Raw genomic sequence first — 27851 nt, 5'->3', positions numbered from 1 at the left:
TTTTTTTCCTGCTGCTTGTGTATTTATCTTTTTTTTAGCCAGTTTTTTTCAATCTGTTACTCACTCACTCATTTTCTTTCTAAGAATATTTCGTTCCAAGAAAGGCGTCATCGGGTTTATCCGGTTTGTTTTTGGGATGGGGGATATATGATAAGCGCTTTTTTGCTTTTGCGCTATTGCACTTAATAAACAAAACAAAATAATACTTTTTCTTAAACCGGAAATTATTGCAATACTTTTTTTTACATTGTCTTGATGATGATGATGATATTTGTGTGTGTTAATCATGATAGATGATAATGAAAACAAAATACTCTATGAAGTTGATCAATAAATGATCTCTTTTTGTTTATCAATCGATTACCGGATATGAAAAATTTGAAAAAAAACGTTGGAAAAAAGTTTATGAAGAAGAGTTTCTTTGCCAGTGTATTTTGTTGTTGATGTCGAGCATCCATAATAATCAGGTGACATTATTTAATGATGATGATGATCTTTATTATTATTTTGTTCTCGTTTTTTTTTGTTTGGCTATCATTTTCCAAAAAAAAAACGAAAAAATTCTCCCAGTTTTTTTTTCAAGAATGTTGACTGTTATTTACTTTTTTTTAACGTTTGAATTCAGCTTCAATGTCAGTGTTATACGATAATACGATATCCATTGATTGATAGTCACGTAGTCAACGGTTAATATTATTTTCTTTTTTTTTTGGGTTTTTTTCTGGAAAACGGTAAAAAATACTAACAAACCGATTTTTTTTGAAAACAAAACGAATTCAAATAAATTGATATTGTTTTTTTTTTCTTCTGGTGGATAATATTTAATGATATTCTTTTCAAACTCCTGAAAATTATATAAATCGATTTCAATTTTGTCGTTTAGAATTGGGATAATGTTTTTTTTTTGTTTTTTTTTTTTTTTTTTTTTGTTTTACTTTCATTATTTTCTTTTTTCAAGGAAATTTTCCAAGAATTTTTCTACACAACAAAAGTTTTCATTACACTATTTAGTTTATGTTCCTGAAAACTTTTTTTTTTTTTTTTTGTTTCCAAATTCTTTTCCTGGTCATTTTGAATTGATTACTAATTGTAATTGTTTTTAACAAGTAATATGATTCAGAGAAAAAAACATTTGTTTCCAACAACAACAACAACAAAAAAATTCAATTTTTAAAAACTTTCAAGAATAACACAGATGCGATGATTTTGTTTTGTTTTGAAGAAAAAAGCAAAACATTTCATTAAAAATAATTGCGGTTTGAATTTTTTTGTTACTCCAGAACGAGAAAAAAAACGATAATAATTATTACCTGTTTTACATTCTTTGTTGTTGTTGTAAGAAACAACAACAACAATAATAATAATAATAATAATAAATGAATGAAAATGAAATAATAAAATGTGACAAATGGACCAGAGGCAATTATTGTTGTTGGAACAATGTTTTGTTTTGGTCTCGATGGGAAAAAATGCCTTGTTTTTTTGCCTATTTGGATTAGTTTTTGTTTCAACAACAACCAAATATTTAGTTGACAATAATTTTTTTTTTATTCAACATTGAAAAATATTACATATTTCTTCTGTACATTTGTTTGTTTGTTTGTTTGGATCATCCCCTCTACGAAGAAAAAAATCCATTGTTTTTTCCTGTCCAAACAAACATAAATAACATTAACGGAATAAAATACTAATGGTGTGTGTGTGTATGGGATATGAAATACAGTTTCATTTCTTCCAGTCAATTAATCAAAACAAAAAAAAAGAGGAAAATATAAATGAAAAACTGAAAAAAATTGTTTGTTTGTCAATTTTTTCCCGTTTTAATCTTTGTGTTCGTTGGTGGATGTTCTTTGTTTCTTGTTTTCAAAGAATTTCCAATCCTGTTTTTTTTCATTATCATCACCAATTTTATCGACGATAGTTTTTAATTTTTCAATGTTTTTTATGTGTGCGTATGTTTTTTCCTTCTAAGAAAGCTAAATCAACAGCAATTGAAGAAATAGAATGCTGAAGATTGCGTATTTGATAAATTTAGAATGTGAACCGGTCAATGTAAACTAAATTCACTATGGTGATATGGAATTGTTATTATATTCAAGAATCGGTTATATCAAACAATGTTGGAAACAAAATTTTTATTTTTATTTTCATGAAATGAATGAATATTCTCTTCGTCTGTGTTTGTTCAAGTGTGTGTGTGTGTGTAAGTGTGTGATTGAAATGAAATGAAATCCGTTTTCCATAAACCCTTTTTTTTCTTTCTACTTCACAAAGCATTAAAAATCGACAAAAATCACAAAAAGATTCAATGAACTGTATGATTTGTTTGTTTGAATCACTTTTTTTTTGTTTTCAATTTGTTATTATTTGATGATCTTCAACAACTTTCAAACAAAAACAAAAAGTCATTTCAATTTTGAATTGGTCAAACAATTTTTCTTTTTCTTTGATGAATGATTATGGCAATGGGAAACAATTTTTGTATGGAAAGAAAATCTGTGAAATTTTTCTATTCATTCCAATAATTCAGTTTGTCTGAATTCAGTGTTTTGTTTTGTTTTTTTTTTTGTTTTTTTTTGTTTTTTTTTTTTTTTTTTTGTTATTTAAATTTGAAATCAAACGATGCAAATAATGCAATTTTTTCTTGCCAAACACACACCCACACACGCCGATATAGAATAATTCTTTATTTTTCAACTTCTTGAAACATTTTTAGATTTTCTTTTTTTACTTATGGTTAGTTTATCATTTGCATTTTCTACATAACTTTTCTTTTCCTTTTTTTTCATACATTTGCTTTTTATATTTGTATTTCACGGTAGGAAAACAAAATATAATCAAATGACGATAGTAAACAAACAAAATTTCAATGTAAATTTACGTTTTTACTATATTTACGTTTTTTATTTTAGTTTATTCCAATGGAAAATGAATGAATTGAAGAGAAAGAAAAAGTAAATAAGAAACTTTTTTATCCATTCGTTATTCTTTTTTAAAAAAAAATATAACCGACTGTAAAATGTTTTTGTTTTGTTTTCACTAAATTCTTGCAGTTGTTGTTTCTGGCTATTTCTGGACACTTGAAATTTTTTTTCCAAAGAATATTTCTTTCACAATTGACACACGTGAATAGAGTTCATAAAAAGAATATTGATGTTTTTCTTTCTTTCTATGTTCTTTTGGTTATAAGAAACTTTTTGCATGCGAACAGAGAAAAGATAATCATTCTGTTCACTCAGAAGTATGTCTCGGGTCAAGTGATGATGATGCGAATCGATTTCGACAAAAGTTCCGTTCAAGTACGTTAGCCAAAATCGATATCGTTTTCAATGCTTTGTTTGAATCTTTTTCTATTCTGTTTTTTCCCCCACTAAATTACTTTTCACCATCATTATTTCATTATGTATCATTTTTCCTTCTTTTTGTTTCCTTGTTTATATCGATAGTAAATCCAACACATGTAAATATACAGCCACCTATTGGTTCATATTTATCGGATGAATTAAAAACAGAAGTTGTTTGTCGTTCATATGGTGCACGACCATATTCATTAATTACCTGGATTTTGGATGGTGTTAATGTTACAGAATTAAGGTAAGTTTTTTCATTTGCTCTCTTTTTTTTCTATTTTAATGAATGAATGTTAAACAGCATCTTTAGCAATGTTGTTGTCGATAATGATGATGATAATGATAATAATAGACTATCTTTTGACTTTAATTTGAACTTATCCAAAATAGATTCTATTTTTCTTCTTGTTTATGTTAAAATAGTCATTTTATTATATCACAGAATTTTCTGTTTGTCTTGTTTGTTTTTTTGTTTGATTGTTGTTGATCACTTTTCTTTGATGTTATTTTGGTTATCATTTTTTTTCTCTCTTCTCTGGCTATCATCATCATCATCATCATCATTTTTATCTATCTTCTTAATGATGATATTTCTTTCAGAAAAACAACGAAAACAAAAAAACAAAACAAAAAAGATGAAAATGTCCCAGGTGATTGCCTTCGGAATATAGTGAAAATGAAAAAAAAATGGAAAATATAAACAACGTCCTTTTTTTCGGATATATATTTTTAGCGAATTGATCCATTGGGATCCATTGCATAAAATGAGAAAAAAAATCCCACCCACGCTATCGAAACAAAAAAAATTTGAAACAAGAGAAAAAAATGACTATTCGTAGCTAATAATCAATGAGATTTTTATGATGTAACCAGAAAAATGCAAAAAACAAAACTTTCATCATATGAATATCGACTGTCATTTTTTGGGTGATTTGTGAAAATTATCATCATCATAATGGATTCTATTATTCAAAATGAAAATCTTTTAAATTATTCGTATACCAAAGACCATCATTTTTTCTGAGATTTTACTTTCATCCATTCATTCTTGATGATGATGATCATCATCATCAGTTTAATGGTAGCCGGTAAAGGATAATGGTTATAGATGTGTGGATAATAAGGGTTAGCCATTTATTCGTCTAGCCCACTAATAGTTTCAAATAAATAAGAAGAATTTGTAGTCGTTATTAACTGAAAAAAAGAAAAGAAATTCTTGATAAAGTTGTCGACAAAATTAAAAAAAAAATGTCAAATATTATGACTGAATATTAATAAGATGTGATGAACTTTGTGTGTGTGTGTGAGAGAGAGAGAGAGAAACACTGTTGTTATTTGTTAGATTTTTTTTGGAATTTATTTTTCTTCAATTTTTTTCGGGTCCAGAATCGAAACGAAACGATTCCGTTTTTGTTTTTACTACTGGAAAATAAATGACAAAAATGTTTTTTTGTTTTGCTTTGCTTTGCTATGTGTGTGTGTGTGTGTGTGGATGGATATTTTATTGATGTGAACAAAACAAAAACAAAACAAAACGAAAAAAGAAAAGAAAATATATTTCATTTTCAGAAAAGAACATTCAAAATCCATCAAACATTAATGTTTTCGTTTTTTCACACATCCGCACACTCAGTATGTGTCTTTATTTTTCTGGTTGTTTGTGGATATAACATGTTTTTTTTCTTGAAACATCGATAGAGATTTCCATCTTTTCTATTCTATTTTTCTTTTCTTTTTTTTCACAGCGATACAATTCAGTCATCAGCATCATTATATAATTTATATGTTGTGTGTGTGTGTGTGTAACATAAATTCTGTTGTTGTTGTTTTTCTGGTCATTTTTTTTGCATTCATTTTGTTTGTATGTGGTGATTGGTTGTGTATACATTTGTGGTGGTTTTGTTTATTTTGGATTCGGGAAAATTTCCTGGAAAACAGGAAACTTTTTGTTCTGTTTTTTTTGATTCATTTAGGGGCCAGCATAAAAATCGATAATTATTTTTATCATTTTAAATTCTTTTTTATGAAAAAATAATTCTAATCGATCAAACAGCGAACGAATCGTTTTGAAATTCTACGGAAAAATTCAGATAAGAAATTTTTTTTCATTTCCAAAAATTAGGATGAAACAAACAGAAAAAAATAGCCAGACAAACAAACAAAAAATGACAAAATTGGTAATTTGAGTAGAAAGAAATGTTGATTGTAAATTCTTTGTTGATCGATTTTTTTCCCCAATTTTTCTTTAATGAACCACCACCATCACCAGCAAGAGAAAAAAATGTTTCTCGGCCCTAAAATTGATGTTCGTTTTTTTGTTTGTTTGTTTGATGATCAAAATTATTAATTAATTAATTGTAAATTTTTTTCCAAGAAGGAGGGAATGTAGTTAAACCAATTTCACTTGAATTGCCAATCGAATTCAATTTGTGATAAATGATGTTTGACTTTTTTTTTCATTTGGCTACTAAAGCTTTAGTTGTTGTTCCAATGTTGTTTGGTCGATCGGTTGGTATGTCAACCAATACATAGAATAAAGAATTTTCATTTTCTTCTCACCCAATCAAAAAGGAATATAATGTTCTGATTGGTTTCCAAAGAATAAACAAAAACAAAAACAAAAAAATTCTTTTTCCTTTTATTCATTTTGACATTATGGATCGATATCGAATCAAATCAAATTGAAATGTTTTTGTGTGTGTGTGTTTATGTTATGTAATGTTTGATACGACGAAGAAGAATTACACAACAACAACAACAACAACAACAAAATGTCAAATGTTTATTATTGAGGTGTTAAGTATTACGATCAAATTGTCCAAAATAATAATAATAATAAGGAAAAAAATCCAGATTGTCGTTCATATGTTCGTGTGTAAATGACAGGGCGATTTGATAAAATACAACCAAACAACCAAACAAACAAACGAAAAAAAGCTAATTCAATTTGTCATCATCATCATTATCATAAATGATTTTTAATGTCATTTTTTTTGTATAATCAATTTCATTTCAATCGATGTTGTTATTTTTTGTTGGTTGACATATTTTTCGATGTTGTCGTTGTTGTTGTTGGTCAACAAAGTGAGAAAAATTCCGGGAAAATTAATGAATTTCGATTGATCCGTTATTTTTTCTTTAAAGATTTTGTTTGGTTTTGAATGGATTTTTATTTTCGGATAAAATTCATTGAAACGGTAAATGAGAAATGAATTTCCTATTAAACTGAACTGAATCAGAAAGAAAAACAAAACAAAATCAGACAGCGGAAATGAGAAAATGTGAAGAAAATTCCCGGAAATTTTTCTCTCTTTTTAATCTTTTTGTTTTTGTTTTCTATCAATTCAATGAATAGAAATCATCAATGATTTTCATCAAGTAAACATATACTTGATAAACACCGAATGTCATATATCTGACTAGTCAATCGGATTTTTTTTTCCTTTTTTTTGTAGTACAGGAAATTGATTCTTTCTTCATTAGAAATGATAAGGATGGTGATGATCAACTTGAAGTTGTATTTGATCTCTGGTAATTTAATGATGAATCATTATCATCATTTTTTCGAAAAAATTCTTGTTTGAAAAAAAACAATTTCCAGAAAGTTTTTCATTTGATTCAATTTGTGATTACTGGTAAAAGACAAAGATGATGATAAAAATCAATAAGAAAAAGAATTTGAAAAATATTGTTCAAATCCTTTGCGAATTGTTGATATTTATATTTTCAATTCTAATTTGTTTTCAGTCACATGGTGAATGAATATTTTCTGCTTTTTCTCTCGATCATCATAATATTCCACAAAAAAAAATGATGATAATGGATATGAATGTTTTATGTTTTCCCAATCGGGTTCTGGTTTTTTTTCCTATCCTTTCGTTGGTGATAGATTGTTTGTTTGTTTGTTTGTATTTCTTTCCTTTGATCTGATCATTTTCAAAAGTAAACGAATAAATTTATTGAATTGTCGAATGGATTTGCTCGTTTCTTTTTCGTTATTTTCCCCCAATTTTTCTCAATATTGTCGATCATTTCATGTTTAGGAATAACTTTGAAGAAAAAACAAGGGGCCCATAAGATGAAAAAAAAGTTTGAAAGAATTTAATAAAGTTTTTTACTCGTTGTCGTCATCGTCATATAATTCCATATGATGTGTTTATCGAATGAAACAGACAAAATTCAAGGGTTGTTGAATTTTCTTCTTTTTTTTTGTTGTTCTCCAACAAAGAATTGAGAATTGTCTGTCGAATTTGCTGCAATGTGATGATGATGATGTTAATAACCGATCATCGATGACGACGATGACGATATTGTTAAGCTTAGTGCTTTTTCCCTCTGTTTGTTTGTTTTATTCAAGCAAAAAAAAAATTTGATTTCAAACTTAAAAATTGATTCTTTGTCGTCGTCGTCGTCGTCGTTGTCGATGTTTGGTGACATATTTTTTTTCTAATCGGCATTTTTTTCTGATAATTTTATTTCTGGCAATTTTTTTACGCGTGATTGTGTTTTACTGAAAAAAATTGCCAGAATTTTCTTAAAAAGATGATGATAATCTTGTGGAAACAGATGAGATAAGGAGTTTAAGAAACAAATTTTATTTCCTCATTTTTTTCGATTAATTTGATTTTTGTTGAATCAAAATCGTGATCAATTTTTTTTTCTTCTGAAAAATATTATTAAATCTCGCAAATTTCAATGATGTGTTGGCGCTTGATTGGGTGCAATGAAACTGAAAACACAGCAAACACACACACAGACAATGTAAAGGTATTTTGTGATTTCAGAAAAGATTTTCAAACTCGATATTAACGAAGAAAAACTCCTGAATTCTGTATTTGACATTTGACGTTTGTTTTTTCTTTTCTAAATTCAATAATGATCAATTTATGGATTTTGGATTATTTTAAAAAAATAAAAAGCAAAACAAAAAATTGAAAATATAATCCATACTGTTTTTGTATAGTGAATGAAATTGTACTGAGAAAACGAGAAATCACTTGACTTTTGTCCGAAACAAGAAATAAACATTTTCGAGGTAAAAAAAATTGAAAATTTTTAATGGTTATTATAAACGACTGTTTATTACGGTTATTGTTGTTGCTGATGAAGATTTTGTTGTTGTTTTTTTTGAATGTTTCAACAAATTCTAGTCTGTACTGTTTTTTTTATGATTATTTTACCATTTGTAAATCCTGAAGTTTTAAAAATTTCAATTTAAAATTCATTTTTTCTCCCTTGAAAAACATAAAATTTTTTCCGTTGTTGGTGCCCGTTTGTTTTTTCATTCAGTGGAAGTAGACGAAAGAAATGAAGTAAAAAAACCAATAACGATAAGATCGATATGCAATAAATAATGTTTATGTTTGTGTGTGTGGATGATCGTGGCCGAAAGGCCAACCCTCAATAACCGAAATCGGGATTCCACCTTATTTGAAATGGTAAACAATGTGAAAATTGATTTTTGATTTGCCCAGATATTTATATATTATTTCATTTCATTCATATGATGATGATGATGATTGCTTGGTGCGTGATTTTTTTCTCTCATTTTGAAAATGTTTGAATAGCAATTTGTAATGGGGGAAAACAATAATGGTAGACTTTGATTTTTTTTTTTATTGTCGTAGTTGATGTGATGTGTGTGTGTGTGTGTGGCAACCAATAAAATTCAAAATTGTTTTCAGTCTGTTCCATTATCTCCCCCCTCCATTTGCTCAATATCACTATTGATTTTCATATATGATAAACATCATCATTTGAAAATATTCAAATAAAACAACCAAAAATAAAGAAAATAAAAATTTTTATTTTGTTTGTTTTTATTCCAAGAAATTATTTTTTAACAGTGCACACAAAACATTAAAAATCTTTACAGAATTTCATTTTGGAAATATTTTTTGGTAATAATAATTTTGGAACATTTTTCCCAAAGTGACTCGTAATCGTTGTTTGAAATGAAATTTTGCAACAAGAAAACCAAAAACTTTAATTTAAATTTGATCATCAATCAATTGTTGTTGTTGTTGTTGTTATTCTGTTTATGTCGTTTTTTTGAAAATGAAAACCAGAATCAATTAAATAAATACGAAAAATGTTGGCTTCACTGTCGAAATTCGATATTTTTGTTCAGGTTAGAAAATGAAATGAAATGAAATGAATGAATGGAAAAATTTAATGTTTTTTTTTCGTTTTTCTCATTAAGTCATCAATAGCCATTTATTTTGGCCACAATATCAAAATGAATTTATCTGAATGAATGTTTCTTATTCAACCAAAAAAAATTGATTATATTAAGAATTAACGGAAATGATTAACGGAAATAGCTGGCTATGTATCATTCAATGAATCATATTTTTTTCACCATTTTGCTTCTGAATTTCATCATATTTATAAAGGGAACGATGAGAGAAAAAAAATCGCAAAGGAAACCTAATATAATCTTACTAAATAATAATAATCATTATCATTTTTTATCGTTGACAACAATTGTCAAGTGTTATTATTATTATTATACCTAAAAAAAAGTTGAAAATGAAAAGTTTAATTTGATTCAATTATTTTTGCTCGGTTACATCGTAGAATGTATGAGAGAAAAAAACTTACTTGAAACAAATTACTTGAATGAAACAGAACTTTTTTTTTCTCTTAAAAGAATCGTTTACTCAATTCTATCATCCATATCTATTCAACATTTCTCAACATTTGTTGCTACATTTGGGTTGTTTTTTCTTCTTCCTGGCCATTTAACTTGTCGTCATCATTATTATCATCATCGTTTTGGAAGCCTGGAAGCCTATTGATGCCGTTGTTGTTGTTGTTGTTTGAATTTTGAAATTCCCAATTCTTTGTCATGATCGTATTCAACTTTTTTCCCTTTACCATTCACATTATGTATTGAACATTTATTTTCTTTACACAATTTCATAAATAATAAATTGAATGCGATATTTTGCGAAATTCTTTTCAGTCATTGTTTGTTTGTTGTTTAGCGTTTGTTTTTTTCGCGAAATAATGAAAAACAACAACGATATTTTTTTTTTTGGTTTTGTTTTGTTTGTTTTTCAATGAAATTCTTTCGAAAGAATATTTTTCATTTGACGGATGATAATGATGATGATTATCGTTTGTGTGGTGGTTTACCTCTTTGGATTTTTGTTTTGTGAAAAAACCAGACACACAATACGCAATCATTAATTTATGGTTGCTATTGCTGTTGTAAAGAATATTCTTTGCCGGAATGGAAAACAAAAATCCAAAAAAGAGCGTTTTTCTGTTGCGTTTTTAAAAATTTTTCAAGAATAATTTAATTGATTAATTATCACTGTTTTTTTCTGTTTTATCCCATTATCCCGGTTTTTCCTCTTTAAATTCTCTAGTGATTATGATTTTGAAATGAATTATACTGAAAGTGTATTACGTTTTAAACCACAATGGATACAGGATCAAAAACGTTTAATTTGTTTATCATATAATCCAATAATTATTGATAATAATTTAAAATTACAATCATTAATCGATTATTTTAATGTAACTAAAATTGAAACATCAAAACAACAACAACAACAAAATGATGATGATAATAATAATAATGAACTACCATTATCATGGGATTCAATCATATTGGATATTAAATGTAAGTAATAATAATTTTAAAAAGTAAAGAATAATTATTTAGAAAAAAATCAGGATTAAAACAAAATGTTTCATTACCAAAAAAAAAAAAAAATCTTTGTCAAGAATAATATTGATGATGATGGTGTAATATTGTTTGGAGTAAAAAGAAAAGTAATTTTTGATTTTCGTGCGTTTTTTTCAGGCTCAGAAAGCAAATCAAGAATCAGTAAAATCAGTTTTTTTAAGGAAAAATTCAAAAGTTTATTTAAATTATTTTTTGTTTTGTTTCACCAATTCGTTTTCTGAATATATTCATATCATTATTTTTCGAGCTAATTGCATAGTTTTTTTTTCATTAGTTAGTTAGTTGCGTATGTATAACGTTGATAAAAAGTAATGAATGAAAAAACAATGAAAAAGATCAGTGAACTGAAACATTCTATTGTATTGTTGTTGTTTGATTTCATTCAACAAACAAAAATTGCAAATGAAAAAAACTTTAATCTTTTTTTTTACATTCCATTTGTTTTTGAATGTTTTGGAACGAGATGATAATGATGTTTGTTTCTTATTCTTGAGGAAATGAAACTTTTAAATATTCTTTCTTTTCAAAAAAAAATTAACAATGGAAATGAAATTTATGATTATTTGATTGGCATGTGAATTACGCTCTTGCGTTTATTTCAAAGAGTTTTTTTTCTATTTTGACAAAGAAGCCAGAAGATTTTGAATGCTGGAAAAAAAAAATCAATAATTTTTCTTAATTGTTTCAAATTGAAATGTCTTCATTTCAAATGAATGAAAGCCACACATATGAATTGATTTTTGTTGCTAATTTCTAATGAAATTTTTTGGCTCCCATAATGATATTTAGATACACCAAAACTTAAATTGTTGGCAAAAATTGAACAACAACAGCAACAGCCATCTTTAATGAATAATGAAAATAAATCAATGAATGATGAAATGATTAAACAAATTATTATTGCCGATCAAATAATGTCAGGTCAATCATCATCATCAACGATAATAAACCGACAGATTAATCAGCTACATATAATGGAAGGAGAAAATATTACAATGGATTGTCTTTATCGTGCTAAACCGAATGCAACCGTAATACGTTGGTCACATAATCATGATGAAATATGGCAGGAAAAATCTGGTTTGTTTGTTTTTAGTAGCAGTAGTTTTGATTGATTGATTGATTATATGATAAAAAATTTATTTGAATATGCTATAGGAATCGATATTGAACGTAATCGATTACGTATTATTAATGCAAAAACTAAAATTCATGATGGTCTTTATCGTTGTATTGTATTCAATTCAGAAGGACGTGGTCTTAGTAATGAGATTAAGATTTTTGTTGATTGTAAGTATCATTATTATTATTATTATCATATAGCAACAACAAGAAAGTCATATTAATGAATGAATGTTGAAGATAAAAATGGAAAGCAAACATTGTATGTGTGTGCGTCAATTACGGAACCCATCATCATCATCATCATCTTTGTCGTTGTCGTGATGAAAATTTAAATTTTTTTCACTCTAACAACGACAACAACAACAAAAAAAAACTAGAAAGAATCTGATGATGATAATGACATCGTAGATGCTTTAACAGAAAAATTTTACAAAATTTAAAATTTCTTTTTTGGAAAAAAAATGTAAAATTTAAAAACAAATTGCCTAATCGACCTTTGATACCGATGAAAATTAAGATATGTTTATACAATGCATTTATTTTGTTCCGATTCATCGTATAAATCGGGCAGGAAAAAAATGAAATGAAAAATGATTCGGCGATTTTTTTTGATGATCCAGAAAAGTTAAATTTTTACTTTCAACTTAAATGAGAACGTGACTTGTTTAATCGATTATGGATATATCAATTCTTTCTTTTTTTTTGGTGCGTGGGTGTTGATTTCGAAAAATAAATGTTTTCTTTTTTTTCACTTTCCAAACCAAAAAAAGATGTGTTTGATCATCAATCAAACATCAATGATAATTATTGGTTGTTTTTGGGAAAAATAAGGCAGTGAACAAAATAACATTCAGAAAAATAAAAAATTAAAAAAAATATTCAGTTCATTAATATTGGTCAAAAAAAAATCTAGAAATTTGGATGATAATATTCCTATTCTTCTCTATGTTCTTCATTATACAATCCATAATCCTTGGAAACTTCCCGGCAAAATGAAAAATTCCCGAAAAATTATTCTGATTTCCCCTTTTTTTTCATTGCAAAACAACAGGGTCATTCATTTTTCTTTGACTAAATTTTTTTTTACAAATTTCAAATGAATTTAAATTTTATTTCTGCACCAACAAAAAAAAATCGAAATGATAATAATTTTTGGAAAGCAAGAGCAAGGGAAAAGCTGAAAAAAAGTTAACAAAACGATAAGAAGTTAATTTATTATTCATCATTTGTCTTATGGTTTTCTTTTTCTACAAAACTAATATAATAATATAGAATCTTTCAAATAAGCATCATTGTAATGAAATAGTCATACACTAATGATGTTTTCACACGAAATGAACGAAAAACATTTGACAATTCAAATGGAAAGAAAAAGAGGCAAAGTAAAAAAAGAAACACTTAGCATTTCTGTCGAAATCGATGATTTTTATTCGAGTTTTTTTTAACTTGGAAATTTTTTTACTTAAAAACGATTATTCTCTCTCTCAAAAGTCTCCATTATATATTCCTACGACTGGTGGTGGTTGACAAGAAGATCGAAAAAAATCGATCAATAAAGAAAATAATTTTAAAGAATTTTCTTCTTCTTTTTTAAATTTTTTTTCTTTTACTAAACTTATAGATGTACCACGTTGTTCATTGATTGATGATTCATTATCGATGACAAATAATAAGAATGGATCAATGATGAAACAACAACAACAACAACAATCAATTATTATTCGTCATGTTCAACGAGGTCAAGCATTAAATCTATCATGTCCAATTGATATATCATCATTGATAATGATTGATCATTATCAATTGAATAGCAATAATAATAATAATTTCGATCAATCAATTAATGATGAATTTGAATTTGTATGGAGTTTAAATGGTGAACAACAACAACAACCGCAACAACAGCAAAGTGAACCAAATTTTATACGTTCCAATGTTAATCACATTGAATATCGTTCAATATCAATGCCATTGAATGTTAAAAATTTTTCAATAAAAAATAATAATCAACAACAACAACAACAGATAATATTAGTGAATAATGCAGTGTTGGTGATAAAAAATGATACAAAAATTTTCAATAATAATAATAATATTGGCCATATTCAATGTTGGTTACGTAATAAAAAAAATCATTCAACATTATTTCCATTTAAACGTAATTCAATGCCATGTGAATATGAAATTCATTTATCATCATCAACATTATCATTACAACAACAACATCATCATCAACAAAATAGTGATAATTCAATGTCATTTACATCATTATTATCCAATGATGATGATGATGATGAATCGATTGAAAATCGAAATGAATTTCAATCAACAAATCATCATTGTCAAATATCGAACCAAACAAATCATGATGATCATCAAAAAGCACGATCAATAATGATGATGATGATGATCAGGATTGATTGTCAAATTCTTGGTAAGTAAAAGCAATCTTTCTTTCTTTTTGTTTTCTTTTCACCATTCTTACACCGGAAGAATTGAACAAATATTTTCAGAAAATTTCTCACAAAAACATGTTTTTTTCCAGAATTTTTTTTTTGTTCGTATTAATTCACATTGATCAAACAAATAATAATATTTGACAATTACAGTATATATGTTTGCGGTGATTGTATTTGTATCAATCAATTTCTTTTTTTTCCTTAATTTGTAAATATTGACTTAAGACTTTGATCACATTATATTTGTTTGTTTTTCAGAAAATCAATCTAAAATTCTTGAACACAAAACACAATGAATGAAGGAATGTTGATAATAATTGTTTGATCTTAGATCAAAAAAAAAATTTCTGAAACTTTCTTTCAGTCTCAATTGATTATTATATATTTCTTTTGTTGAAAATCCATTTATTTATTAATTTTTTTTTAATTTCGAAAACTTTTTTTTAAACTCAGATTTTTAGATTTTATTTTATTTTATTTTTTCGTTTAGTTTTATATAATTAAATTAAATTATAAAATTATAGAACTTATTAAAAGTATATGATGTGGATCTTGAATAGAGATATTACCATTCACCAAAAAGGTCTTATTAAAAGTATTTTATCATCATGTATTTTATAAAAATCGTGTACAGGTGACAAGTTGTCTAAATAGACAAACTTGCATTCAAATTTTTTTTCTCAAAACATGAAAGAAAAATACTATCACTAATCTTTGTCCTTTCGTAGATGGAACCTTGAACCAACACATTTTCTTTCACTTTCCAGAATGTGGTAGCTTTCATAAATAAAAGGACAGAAGGGACAGTATTTTCGTTGTTTATTCGTTTTATGATTTTTTTTCAGTTGGATATATTTTTTTATTAATTTTGATTGCATATGGTGGAATGAAATCCATTATTTTTGTCTTTTCACCTGAAATGATAAAATGATTCGATAAATGGCACATTTTTTTATTAATGATGGCCTGATGATATTGGTGACGCAGAGCCAACGATGATGATGGATTTTTATGATTCGATATTAGGCGTGACCATTTTTTGAAAAATTGGTGTTTACGCTCAAAGGGTAGTGTTGAATAGTTAATCAATGGCACAAAATATTTCATTAAAGCTGGATAGTTGCTGATGTGATGCATTTTCGGTGTTATTTTTGATGATGGAGAGATTTCCTTGATTAGTTCAAAAAGAATTTCAATGCTTTCTTTCAGACATTGAATTTCTTCTAAATTTATTGATAATTTCTTAAGGTTTAGAATAAAAGAACTTAACACAATTATTGCTAAACTGCAATTAAATTTTTATTATAATATTTAGTTATTTTAAATACAAACAGTTCTATAAAATATTCGAATAAGAGAACATTCAAGTTATAACAAAGGCACTGCATAATTGAAACGCTATGATACAAATCTTTTCGAATTGTTTATTTCTGAAATGAAAGAAAAAGAAATAAACAATGTTAAAATGAAAATAATGGACAATAGAATCGAACACTCGATAAATAATATTTATTTCAATATCAATATGAGAGTGTTTTTGTAACATGTAAAATACATTTGCATTCATCATCAGGGAGTATTAGTGTTCGTCATCTCACCTTTTCTATTACAAAATTGAAATTTCTTTTTCTTTTTTGTCAAACAAATTCAACGTCAACAACAATACAGACGATGTTGATGATGATAAGACTAGTTTATCATTATTTTCGTAACAGAAAAAAAAACCCGAAACATTTTTACCATTTCGAATATAAAGATGTTTGTTTTGGTTCGTATATCAAAAATGAGTGCGAATTGAAAGAATTCGAATGTTCGAAATCGATTGTTCATCATACACTCACTATCGATATATTCGATACATTCGAACAGAATTTACCATTTTTTTGTTTGTTTGTTTGGTTTGGTTACTTTTATTTTTTTGAAAATCATCATCATTGATTTATGGCAGATTTTATCATAATTCATTCATTCAATATTTCACCACATTCATGTGGTAGTAAATAATTCTTGAATTTTCATTTTGTTTGTCTGTTTGCTTTTCTTTTTTGTTTTGTTTGTTTGTTTGTTATACCCAGTTGATTCAGATGATCAAGATTTCAAGATTTCCATTTTTTTGTTTTGTTTTCTTATTCGGTCTCTCACGATATCTCTGTAGTTTTTTTTCATCACTCGTTGTCATCCGTTTGGTTTCATGCAGTCATTTCAATTGAATGAATGGAATTTTAGCAACAAAAAATATCGTGTGTGATACATTAGCCGAATATTTATTTATTTTGTCGTTTTGGTTTGATCGTGATGAATTTTTTGAAGCGAAATAAGAGTGGAAAAAAATTTGGAATGGAAACTTTTTTTTCTGTTCCAAAATTTTTGCCACAACAATTTTTTTTTCATTTGTGTCACACCGAACCAAGTGAAAGATGAAAGAAGTCGAAAACAACTCGACAAATCCATCCTCGTTGTTGTCTCTTCATCACTTATTTTATCATCATCAACATCTTTGGTATACTGATTTTCGCAACAATGATTTTCTTCATCAAACATTCAAACGAATCTAATGATCTATAGTGGTAGTAGGCAAGCAAAAAAACAACAACGTTGCTTAATGCAATAATCATTTGAAGTAAGACAAAAATAAAATTGTAACTTTTCTTTCAAGGAAAAGAATGAAAGAAACAGAATAATCACAAATTGAAAGAAATCAACAACAACAACAACAATGAATGAATGAATGAATGAATGAAATGAAATGAAAAAGAAAGAAGCCATGAAAAGATTTCAATGTAAAACAAGAATCTTCATTCTAATCAAATCGAATTCAAAATGAATTAGGCTATAATAATTATATTTTGTGTTTTTGACCAGGAAAAAAGAAAAAACCTATAGTCACATTGAATCTGTTTTTCTTTCTTCCTTGTTCGATAAAAGTATTTCGAATGATTATTTTCTTTCTTATATAAAAAAAAACAAATTTTCGATTAATCAATGGAAAGAAACCTTAGCAAAAAAAAAAACGAACGAACGAATGTTCTATATTTGAAATTCTGATTTTCATTTTTGTTTGTTTTTTTTTCATTGAAAACATTTTTCGGATAAAAAAATCGAACGAAAAAAAAAGTGGTTAATTTTCTTTAAAATCTATAGATCCTAAAGGAAAAAAAATCAAATCAAACATTTCAATTTTGAATGTTTTTTTTTCTTCATAGAAGTAAGCCTTTTTTTTTCTCCCGTTAGATAGGATAGGATAACACATCATCACATTACCCCGATTGAAATCGATGCTAATTTCATTTTCATTTTTTTTTTTTTTTTTTTGCTTTGCAACAAAAAACAAAATTCCGCATCCATTCCGTTTGTTGTTGAATCGAAAATAACTTTCGAGGAAAATAAAATTTAATGAAATAAACGCATTATTTTGATATATTTTGAAATGCCGAAAAAAGAAAAATTCAATTTTGATTTCATTCGTTGACAATTGAATTTTTTTCTTCCTCTCTCTCTCTCTGTGAAACATTAATAAATTCAATTTTTCTTTTTTCACTGAAATTCTTGTAAACAGATTCTTTAGGAATTCAAGCAAGCAAAAAGAAAAAAGTTTAAACTTGAAATCGGAAAACGAGAATTATTCATCGATACAATCGATATAAATTAGTGATGGTGTTTGAATAGTATATTCTTTTTTTTGTTGTCAAGATTGAATGATAGTAGTTTTTCGTATGGATAACAAACAAACAAAAAAAAGTAAAAGTTTTTCCCATTTAGTTTAGTTTTATTGTTGATATTCCATAAGTGAAAGTTGTTTTTTTTGTTTGATTTTTGTTGTTGTTGCTTGTGTTTACCGGAAAAATTAACCCAAATAAGTGTGTGTGTGTTCTGGATCATTATCATCTTAACAATCGAAATTGAGTAGAATAAAAAACAACTGGACCGATCAAACAAAACAAAAAAAAAAAATGAGTATAGTTTTTTTTGCCGATGATGTTGATGATGATTATCTGAACAAACACGAAAGATTCACAATAAAAAACAACAAACATCTTGAACGCTTAAGGGCATGATGATTTTATTCAATTTATTCAGTTTATTTATTCTTTATCATCATCAAATTCTTGAATTCTCGACACCAACTTCGAACAAAAAAAATGAAGATCGAATAAAAATCGAATCATTCGAATTCGAATGCGAATCAACAACAAAAAACGAACCATACACATATGGTATGACGAATTTTTTTTCGATTGTTTGTAAATTACAAATTCTTTGAAAAAATATTTTGTTGTTTCCTTTCAATGAAAATCCTTTTATAAAATGGTGTTGTTCACAAGAATTTGAAACTTTACAATAATGTTTTTTTTGTTCATTTTCATAAAATGTTCGAAAATGAAATGAACCAGAAAAATAGAAAACACCGAACAGAAAATGATCAAAACTCTGGCTATCCGAATTTGAATATTTTTGTTGTTGTCGTTGATCCATTTGTTTTTTTTTCTTTCGAAAATCCCAGATTGAAAATAATGGATTCACAAAAAAAAAAAAAAATAATAAAACTTTTCTCTTTTCTTCATCATAATCGTAACAGCAACGAATATGAATTGAACATTTTCATTTTTTTTTGTTTTGAAATGAATGAATGAATGAAAAGTTTTTTCCCAAAAATAATCCATAAATTCAAAAAAAAAATTCTCATCGAAATTCGATATGTTTATGGAACATTTATGATAGATTCAGTGAAAATCAATGTGAAATGAATTTTAGAATTTTCTGAATTTTGTTCGTTGAATTGTTTTGTGAAAAAAATATTCAAATATTTGTTATTTTTTTGTTTTATTTTCTCTCTCAAAAATTCTAGCTAATTCGATTGTCGAATCAACAATGGCCAAAATAATTGATAGACAACAACAACAACAACAACAATCAAAAAATTCGTCCATTACTTATCGAATTGAATTGTATGATGATGATAATATAAATCGATTAATCGAACGTCCATTACAATCTCGTGTATTTGTTGTCCATATTGATCGACAATCTGATAATGTTGGTGATGATAATAATCGTAAAATTATTGGCCACTTTTCAGTGCAATTATTGATTGAACAAAATTCAACAACAACAACAACAAATAATCAATGGAATGGTTATCGTATTAGAATAATATCAATGATCAATAAGAATCGATTGTTAAACAATTTAAAAAAGAACGATGAAAAAGAAACTTTGTATTCAAAACAACAACAAATGCCTTATGAATCAATGGATGATGGTGATAATGATGATGATGATGAATGGATAATCATTTCGAATGAAGAATTTCAATTTAATCCGATAACAAAATCAATCAATCAAAATGGAAAAAATGATAAAAGTGGATTACAATCATTCAAATCGATCACGGCAACAAATTCAAAATCTATTTATATTTTCAATGATGATTATGATGATGAAGAAAAATCAACATCATTTGTTGTTGGTAAGAATTTTTTTTTACTTTCGAATAATATTTTCATCAATTTAATTCAATGAATTTTTTGTTTCTCGTTTCTCATCTCTTTTAAAGCACCAAAATCATTTGCAATCGATAAAAGTATTGATGATAATCATCATCAAATTGATGGACTAAAACAACAACAACAACAACATAGTGGAAGTGGTGGTCAATTATTTCGTCCATTTTTATTTTTATTATTTACTGTTGCCTGGTTAACTATTGGTATTGTATTGATAATTATTCTTGTTTATTCATCTGTACGATTTTGTCGTGCGATGCGAAAACGTTCGATATCAAAAACAACAACAACATCATTGTCAAGGAATGATTCTTCAAACGAACCACAATCTACGAATGAAATTCCTGATGAAAAACTAGAAAATGAATCAAAATCTATTGTGATGATACACGATGCAACATCTTTATTATCACCATTATCAACAACAATGATGATCAACAACAACAACAACAACAACAATAGTGACATTTCGAATGATCAAAATTTTACAATCATAAAATTAAATCAATTCACGACGGCAAATTCCACTATCGATACATCGATTATTAAACATTTATCAAATGATAATGATGATGATGATGATGATAATTCACATGTAACTGTTGTTTGGAATGATAGTGGTGTTGGAAACACAACAATAATGAATAAGGTTTCATCATCATCATCATCATTATCGACAACAGCAACTACATCAACAGTATCAGCTATGAATAATGGAATAATAAATAATGATCAAATAAATTCCTTTCCCACATCTACATCATCGATTGGTTTTTTCGTTACTACATCAGCAGAAGCAGCAGCAGCAATATCTTCGACATGTGATGGTCATTCAGCTTGTATTGTTGCTACTGATGTAAAATCTAATCATGACACTCCTACTACTTCGATATTATCACGAATAAATTCTATACAAGATGAACAGGAGCCATCAGAATCATCGAATAAATATGTTAATTTAATTACCGATCATTTTATTCCAACCACACAATCATCAATATCCACAAATCTAGAATCATCATACAATACGTCATCATCATTGATGACAGCAGCAGCAATTGATTCAAAATTTCTTCATCAGAAAACATCAGTATGGAATAAGATAGAATTACAAACAGCAAATAATAATAATAATAATCGAAAAGAAAATCATCAGCCATTCAATTTGAACATTACTAATAATAATAGCCATCATCATCATCTAAATTTAGATCATTTTGACCATAATGATGATGATAATAATAATGCTAATTTCAATAATAATACTAATATGAATGTTACGATTCCATTTGCTGCATCAATTCAAAATGATCCTCAACATCATCATAATCAGCAGCAGCAGCAGCAGCATGATATTTGTCTTGAATATTATGATAATGATCATCATCTTACTTCATTTCAACAACAACAACAGAATGTACATCTTTTGAATGATAATAATAATAATAATGATAATAATCAATATTCAAATGTTGGTCCAAGAATTCATTTAGATAGAAACAGATTTTTTCCTTCACAACAACAACAACAACAGAATCCAGAATCATTGTCTTATTCAACAACAACAACTACATTTGATACACTGAATAATTCTATCATAGATAATATGAAAACAACAATAGTATCCAGACGACAATATCAACAAAGATCACAGCCATCATCATTATCAATGACCAATGATAATGATGATGGTAACCAACAGCAACAGCAATCATCTTTATATGTTTATGTTCCATCCGTATCCGTATCATCATCATCATCATCATCGAATACAATGAATAAATTTGATTATAATTTATCGATAAACAAATGTAATCAACATGATGATGATAGAAATATTGTTGGTTGTCTGGATGCTGTTGTTTCACATGATCACAATAATGATGATGATGATAAAGATGGTGGAAATAAATGAATTGTAGAATGGCCATTTTTTTATAGATGATGATTTGGATGTTAAAAAAAATATGAATATTTTATTGTTCTTTTTCTTATGAACTGTTTTGGAATTCTGAGAATTCATCATTAGAATAAAAGAACAAACCTTGATCATCACGAACAAGCAAAAAAAAAAACAAGCAAACAACAAAACTAAAAAGTGAGACCGAATCAATCAAAAATAATCATAATTTCAAATAAACATTCCAAGAAAAACGAATTGAAATCAACTTGAAATGAAAACAACATCAACAACCAAATAATAAATTAAACATTAATTTCATTTGTCCTAAAACAATTTTTATTTCAGTTGTTTTATTTATTTACTACTGACCAACTAGATATTGATGGAATTTATGTATGTGTGTGTGTTTGGTTTAATGAAAAAAAAGGATGATGAAAACAAACAACAATCCATTGAGCATATTTAGCAAGTTTCCATATTTTTTTTCCTCCGATATAACCCACAAGTTATATAATCAATAGATTTTTCTTTTTTCGGCCAGAAAAAATAAAAATGTAATACTAGAATATAGAATTTTATTCAATATTCGATGATACGATGATTCCGATTCTTCTTTTTTTTTTTATTTTTATTTTGTTCATCTTTTTTTCCTTTCAATGAAATTCTATACTTTTTTACTTTATTCAACCAATAATACTGATTTTAATTCAAATTCCACATTTTGATTGTTGTTGCTATTCTGTGAACTGAATGAATGTTTGCTTTATTCAAGTTTTTATTTTCAAACGAAAAATGTTTATTCATTTTGTGAATTCTGTTTAACCGATAAATTCATTCAATTCATACCATCACCAAGAATTCAACCATAAAGAAAGTGGAAAATTGAATACAAAAATAAATGGCAAACATTTTTATTCAATTTTCAAATTTATTTTTTTTTTCGCTACAATTTTGCAATCATCATCGTAAAAGAATTTCTTTTCAGAAACTTTGAAACTTGTGAATTCTGATAAGATAAGAGGAAACGAAAATTAATACATTATATATGAATGATTCTTGTGTTTTGAATAATTTTAATTTCTTCGACTATTTATTTTGTCTATTTTTCAACCATATATTTACTAAACGATCACTATTTAAGTTGAAATTATTTATTAACGTAATCAATTTATTTATTTATAAAATGATATTGACGCTGATAATATGTGTGTAATGTGTGTGTGCTGTTTGTATCTTTTTTATTTTTGTTTTTGTTTTTTTTTCTCGAATATGAACGTTAAAATCGACGGAAATTGAAACAACGAAAAAGTGTGTTTCCTGACACTATCAAATGATGATGATGATTATAAACATTATCGTTATTCATGCGAATTTTGTTTCGTTTATTATGAAAAGCTCATTTTGAATCGAACCCTATCGAATATTATTCACATTTTTTTTGTTGTTGTTCCAATCTCGAATGGCCATCATCCATGAAAAAGAGAGATGATCATCTTTTTCCTTTCTCTGAAGTATGAACAAAAACAAAATTTTATAAGAAAATCCTCTTTCCAAGAATATGATGAGATCGAATACTGTTTGTTTGTTTGTTTGGGATTTTGAAATCCAAAATAAAAATAAAAATAAAAATTCTGTGTCCATCTCATTATTGCAGAAACAAAACAAACAAGCAAACAAAAAACATTGTGACCATTACAATCACCACCAACCAACTACTGTTTGGTAATTTGAATCAAATCCTGTTCTCATCATCGTCATCATCATCATTTTCTATGTGATTATAATTCGGAAAAAATAATAGAAAACAAAACAAAAAAGTTTTCCGAATATAAATCTTACATATATCCACATCCCCCCATCACCATCGATAGTATCGTTCGAATGTTTTGTCAATATATAATCAAATGATGATGTTCATGTGTCACATACACACACAAAAAATAAAATATAAAATTACAATTTAAATATAATTCTTTGTTTTTCGCTAGAATCGCTTTTGGTCGTTTGTTGAGGATTATTCTTCTTTCAAATCATTACTATGATGATTATGATGATAATTTTACCATTTTGAATGAAAAAAAGAAGATTGTTTTTTGGTTATTTTTTTCGAGAAAAGAAAAAAAAAAACCAAATCAAGTTTGAAAGTTTTTTTTTCTCCTTCAAAGTTAATCTGAATGAATCATATGATGATGATCTGGCAAATACGGAATTTTGTCAGAAAACAAAGAAAAAAAATTCTGTTTTTTTCCCTGAAAATAGAAAAAAAAGCAAAACATTTGATCTATAGAATTTGATTTGATTTGATAATGACGATAATCAGGATAGCAGATATTGGTCGATTCCAAAATATGGTCCACACACACAATAACTGAAATGATGATAATTTTATTCAAATCAAATCAACTAAAATCAGATCGAATTAATCATTGCACAAACAACAAAACAAAACAAAAAAATCGATCATTGTTTTTTTTTCTCGATGGATTCTTCTTATCCAGAAGTCAATTTTTGTTTACTCCCGTTTTGATTCGGAACATTTTCGTGTGTGTATGGATGATGAGAGTTTATTTGCATCTTTTTTTTTCTTGGAATGATTGTACAAATCGATTGTATTCGAAAAATGATACAATCGAAAATCGATTCGTCCATCATCATGATCATCATTACACAAACATGGAATTTCCATGAATTTTTCCTTTTTTGTGTTTTGTTTTTGTATTTCAGTTATAAATTCTTGAATAATCAATTCATTGATTGAATTTAGTTTTACAATTTCACAATTGTCCATTGTCCACAATGTAAATTTCCTATATAATAACAATGTAATTATATTATATGAAATTGAAAATATCAAATAACAGAAACACACATTCCGCCCCCTCCCCCGTTTTCCTATGATTTTGCCAAATTGCCAAAAAGAATTTGATACAGTAAAAAACACTGTGCCATGATTTTTTTTTCATACAAAAAAAAAAAGAATCCTGTACTTGTATAATGCTCAAACACACACCCACACACACACAATACACAGTGAAATTTTCAACAAAAAAAAAAATTTGAAATTTGAACATCAAATTTTTTTTTTACCCAGGAAAATACAAAAATGAATAATAATTTTCATTCTATTTCCGCAATGAATATTATGTTTCTCTTTGTTTGATGAATTTTTTTTTTCTTCAAGGAAAAATTGGTCATTTGAAAAAAAACTCTGTAATTTTATTTGGAGATCGATTATTGACCCAAACATACACACACACAAACAATATCATCCAACGTGATCCATTTTTTGTTTGTTTGTCTATTCATATCCACACACACACACAAAAGAATATCGATAATCAAACAATGAAGTATACTTACCACATTAATGTGTGTGTGTGTGACGGTGGATTTATCTAAGCAAAGAAGCGAATTTATATTTTTATATTCATTCTTTATTGTCATCATCATGATCAACAACAACAACACCATTAACATCGATAAAGTAAAAAAAAGAATTCATCGGTGATCAATCATTAGATCAATGACAACTTTGATCATCAATGATCAACAATATCAATGTTTAATGCTAAAAAATCATTTTCATTATGTACTTTTTTTGGCCATAATTTTTTTATTCTGTAAAAATTGGCCAATTCGAATGTTTTTTCGTTCTCGACAAAAAAAAATTGCCCGTAAACTTTTTTTGTTGTTGTTGTTGTTGTTACCATTTCAATTCCCATAACGGAACTTTTCTTTCGACTTACGAAATATGACGTACATAAACGATGTTACCCGATATGAATGTTAAATCCAATGAGATTTTGTATTTCTATTTTTTTTGTTTTTGTACATATCTAACAAATTGACTGTAAAAAATAAACAAACAAACACACACAGTGAAATTTATTTTTATTTGAAAAATATTTTTGTTTTTGTTTTTGTAAACAAAAAGTGAAAATGACCAAAGAAAACAAAAAAAAATATATTTGAAAACCTATTATAATGATCACTATAAATATTGTTATTCTATTCTATTTGAAGGAAGATAAAAATAAAAAGAAAAAAAAATTTGATGACAACGATGATAATGATCATTCCGATTTGATTGAAGTGAATAAACAAAGCAAAAAAAGCAAAAAAAAAAAAACGATTCTGTCGAGGGAAATGAGAATTAAATGATGCGAATATAATCACTGATTTGAATATATCATTGACTATTTTTTTTAAACATTGTGTGCGATTTAAATAGAAATAGTATCCATTTTTTATTCATTCATTCATTCATTTATTCAATCAATCGATCCATTACGATTGCAGTGCTTGCTTTACTTCCTCTTCCTTGATTATCATCAATATCATTATCGCTTTGTTGATGATCCAAATTACCATTATCATTATTTTGATCATTAATGGCCATATTATTATTTGATGATGATTTATCATTCGATGTGATGATTGTTTTCGATTTATTATTCTTTGCCTTTAGTTGATTATTGTTATTATTATTATGAATAATAAATGTTGAACGCATCCAATGACATGGTTTTTTAAATCTATCGCCAATCGTTTTGATTGAAGATCCACTATTATTATTAATATTACCATTATTGGTTGATATAATTGATGTTGATGTTGTTGGTTGCAGATTTAAATCCATTTGTTGTTGTTCAATATTCATATTTTTTACAAAATTCGATTTAAATGTCATATTATTTTTCTGCTGTTTCTGTTTTCTACGTTCCTGTTTTGATATTTGTTGTTGTTGTTGTTGTTTTGATTGTAAACGATTTGCTTCAATATCCGATAATGTTGTCGATGATGATGATGATGTTGATAATAATCGATCACTATGAATGGTATTGATAGTTGATGCTGCTACTGCTGCTGCTGTTGATGTATTTATTGATGCTGCCATAGTTTTTATTATTTTCGATTCATTTATCGTTTGTTGAAACATTAATGAAATTATAGAACCAAAAATAATGATTATAAAATGTATCATATGTGCTGTAAGTATCATACGTTGTACATTCCATTGATCAACTATTGTTGTTTGTTCATCAAAATTATGATGATAATAGATTAGATCACCAATACGATATTGTTCAATGAACCATATAATTGTTAATAATGTTAATGATGTACGAAACCATTGATGACTTGATGATCTACTACGATGTTGATGATGATGATGATAATGATGATGACCATTATCTTTATTATGATCATTACGATGTTTATTCATCAACAATAACGATATGATTGCAATGAATGCAATCAATTCTTCGATCAATGTATTAAATATTGCCAATATAAATAAACGTGGTAATAATGAACGTGTTATCATTGGTGTTATCGATGTTGATGTTGATGGTGATAATCCTTGTATCTGTAGTTGTGAATATAATGATGTAAGAAAACGTTTTTCTGGATCACCATTATTATTATTACTACCAAAGCCATCTGTATGAGGAATATGACCCGAACCACGTGAACCAAGTCTATTTTGAACATCAACGATTTGCCTTGTCGTTTCGATGCATAATACTAGCCATAATATCATCAATACAATCAATAAAATGATAAATATTGCTCGCATAAGTTTATCGATTATAAAACAGCAAAGCATTTTGTTTATCGTTTTGGTTACTGATGTTGTTGTCTTTAAAACATTCTGATAACGAATGACAATTTACACAAATTCGACCACCAACAGTCAGTCGAATCGTTCAGTCATGATGAATGAAATGTCAAGAACCTTTGTTGTTTGTCGAAAACCGACGACGATAGGCGGAGAGAAGGACGATTCATACGATATATCGATAATCG

General features: G+C 27.0%; 1 protein-coding gene across 1 annotated transcript in view; it reads left to right on the top strand.

Annotated features, from left to right (window-relative positions):
* The window catches only part of LOC113798642 (uncharacterized), a 35387-nt gene extending 9305 nt beyond the window's left edge, over positions 1-26082 (top strand). Inside the window, exons 5-11 of the mRNA XM_075819777.1 lie at positions 3447-3594; positions 10727-10983; positions 11839-12129; positions 12208-12339; positions 13796-14608; positions 19480-20100; positions 20188-26082. Of these exons, the coding sequence (XP_075675892.1) occupies positions 3447-3594; positions 10727-10983; positions 11839-12129; positions 12208-12339; positions 13796-14608; positions 19480-20100; positions 20188-22052 (4127 nt within the window). The 3' untranslated portion in view covers positions 22053-26082. The remainder of the gene's footprint in view (positions 1-3446; positions 3595-10726; positions 10984-11838; positions 12130-12207; positions 12340-13795; positions 14609-19479; positions 20101-20187) is intronic.
* Positions 26083-27851: the final 1769 nt, after the last annotated feature.

This window comes from Dermatophagoides pteronyssinus, unplaced genomic scaffold (assembly GCF_027571235.1).
Source record: "Dermatophagoides pteronyssinus isolate colony J.1.1.1.1 unplaced genomic scaffold, Derpt_VIB-CSIC_2022.12 sq0004, whole genome shotgun sequence".
NCBI classification, from domain to species: Eukaryota; Metazoa; Arthropoda; class Arachnida; order Sarcoptiformes; family Pyroglyphidae; genus Dermatophagoides; species Dermatophagoides pteronyssinus.
The sequence above is the reverse complement of the archived record's forward strand: the minus strand, read 5'-3'. Positions and strand labels throughout refer to the sequence as shown.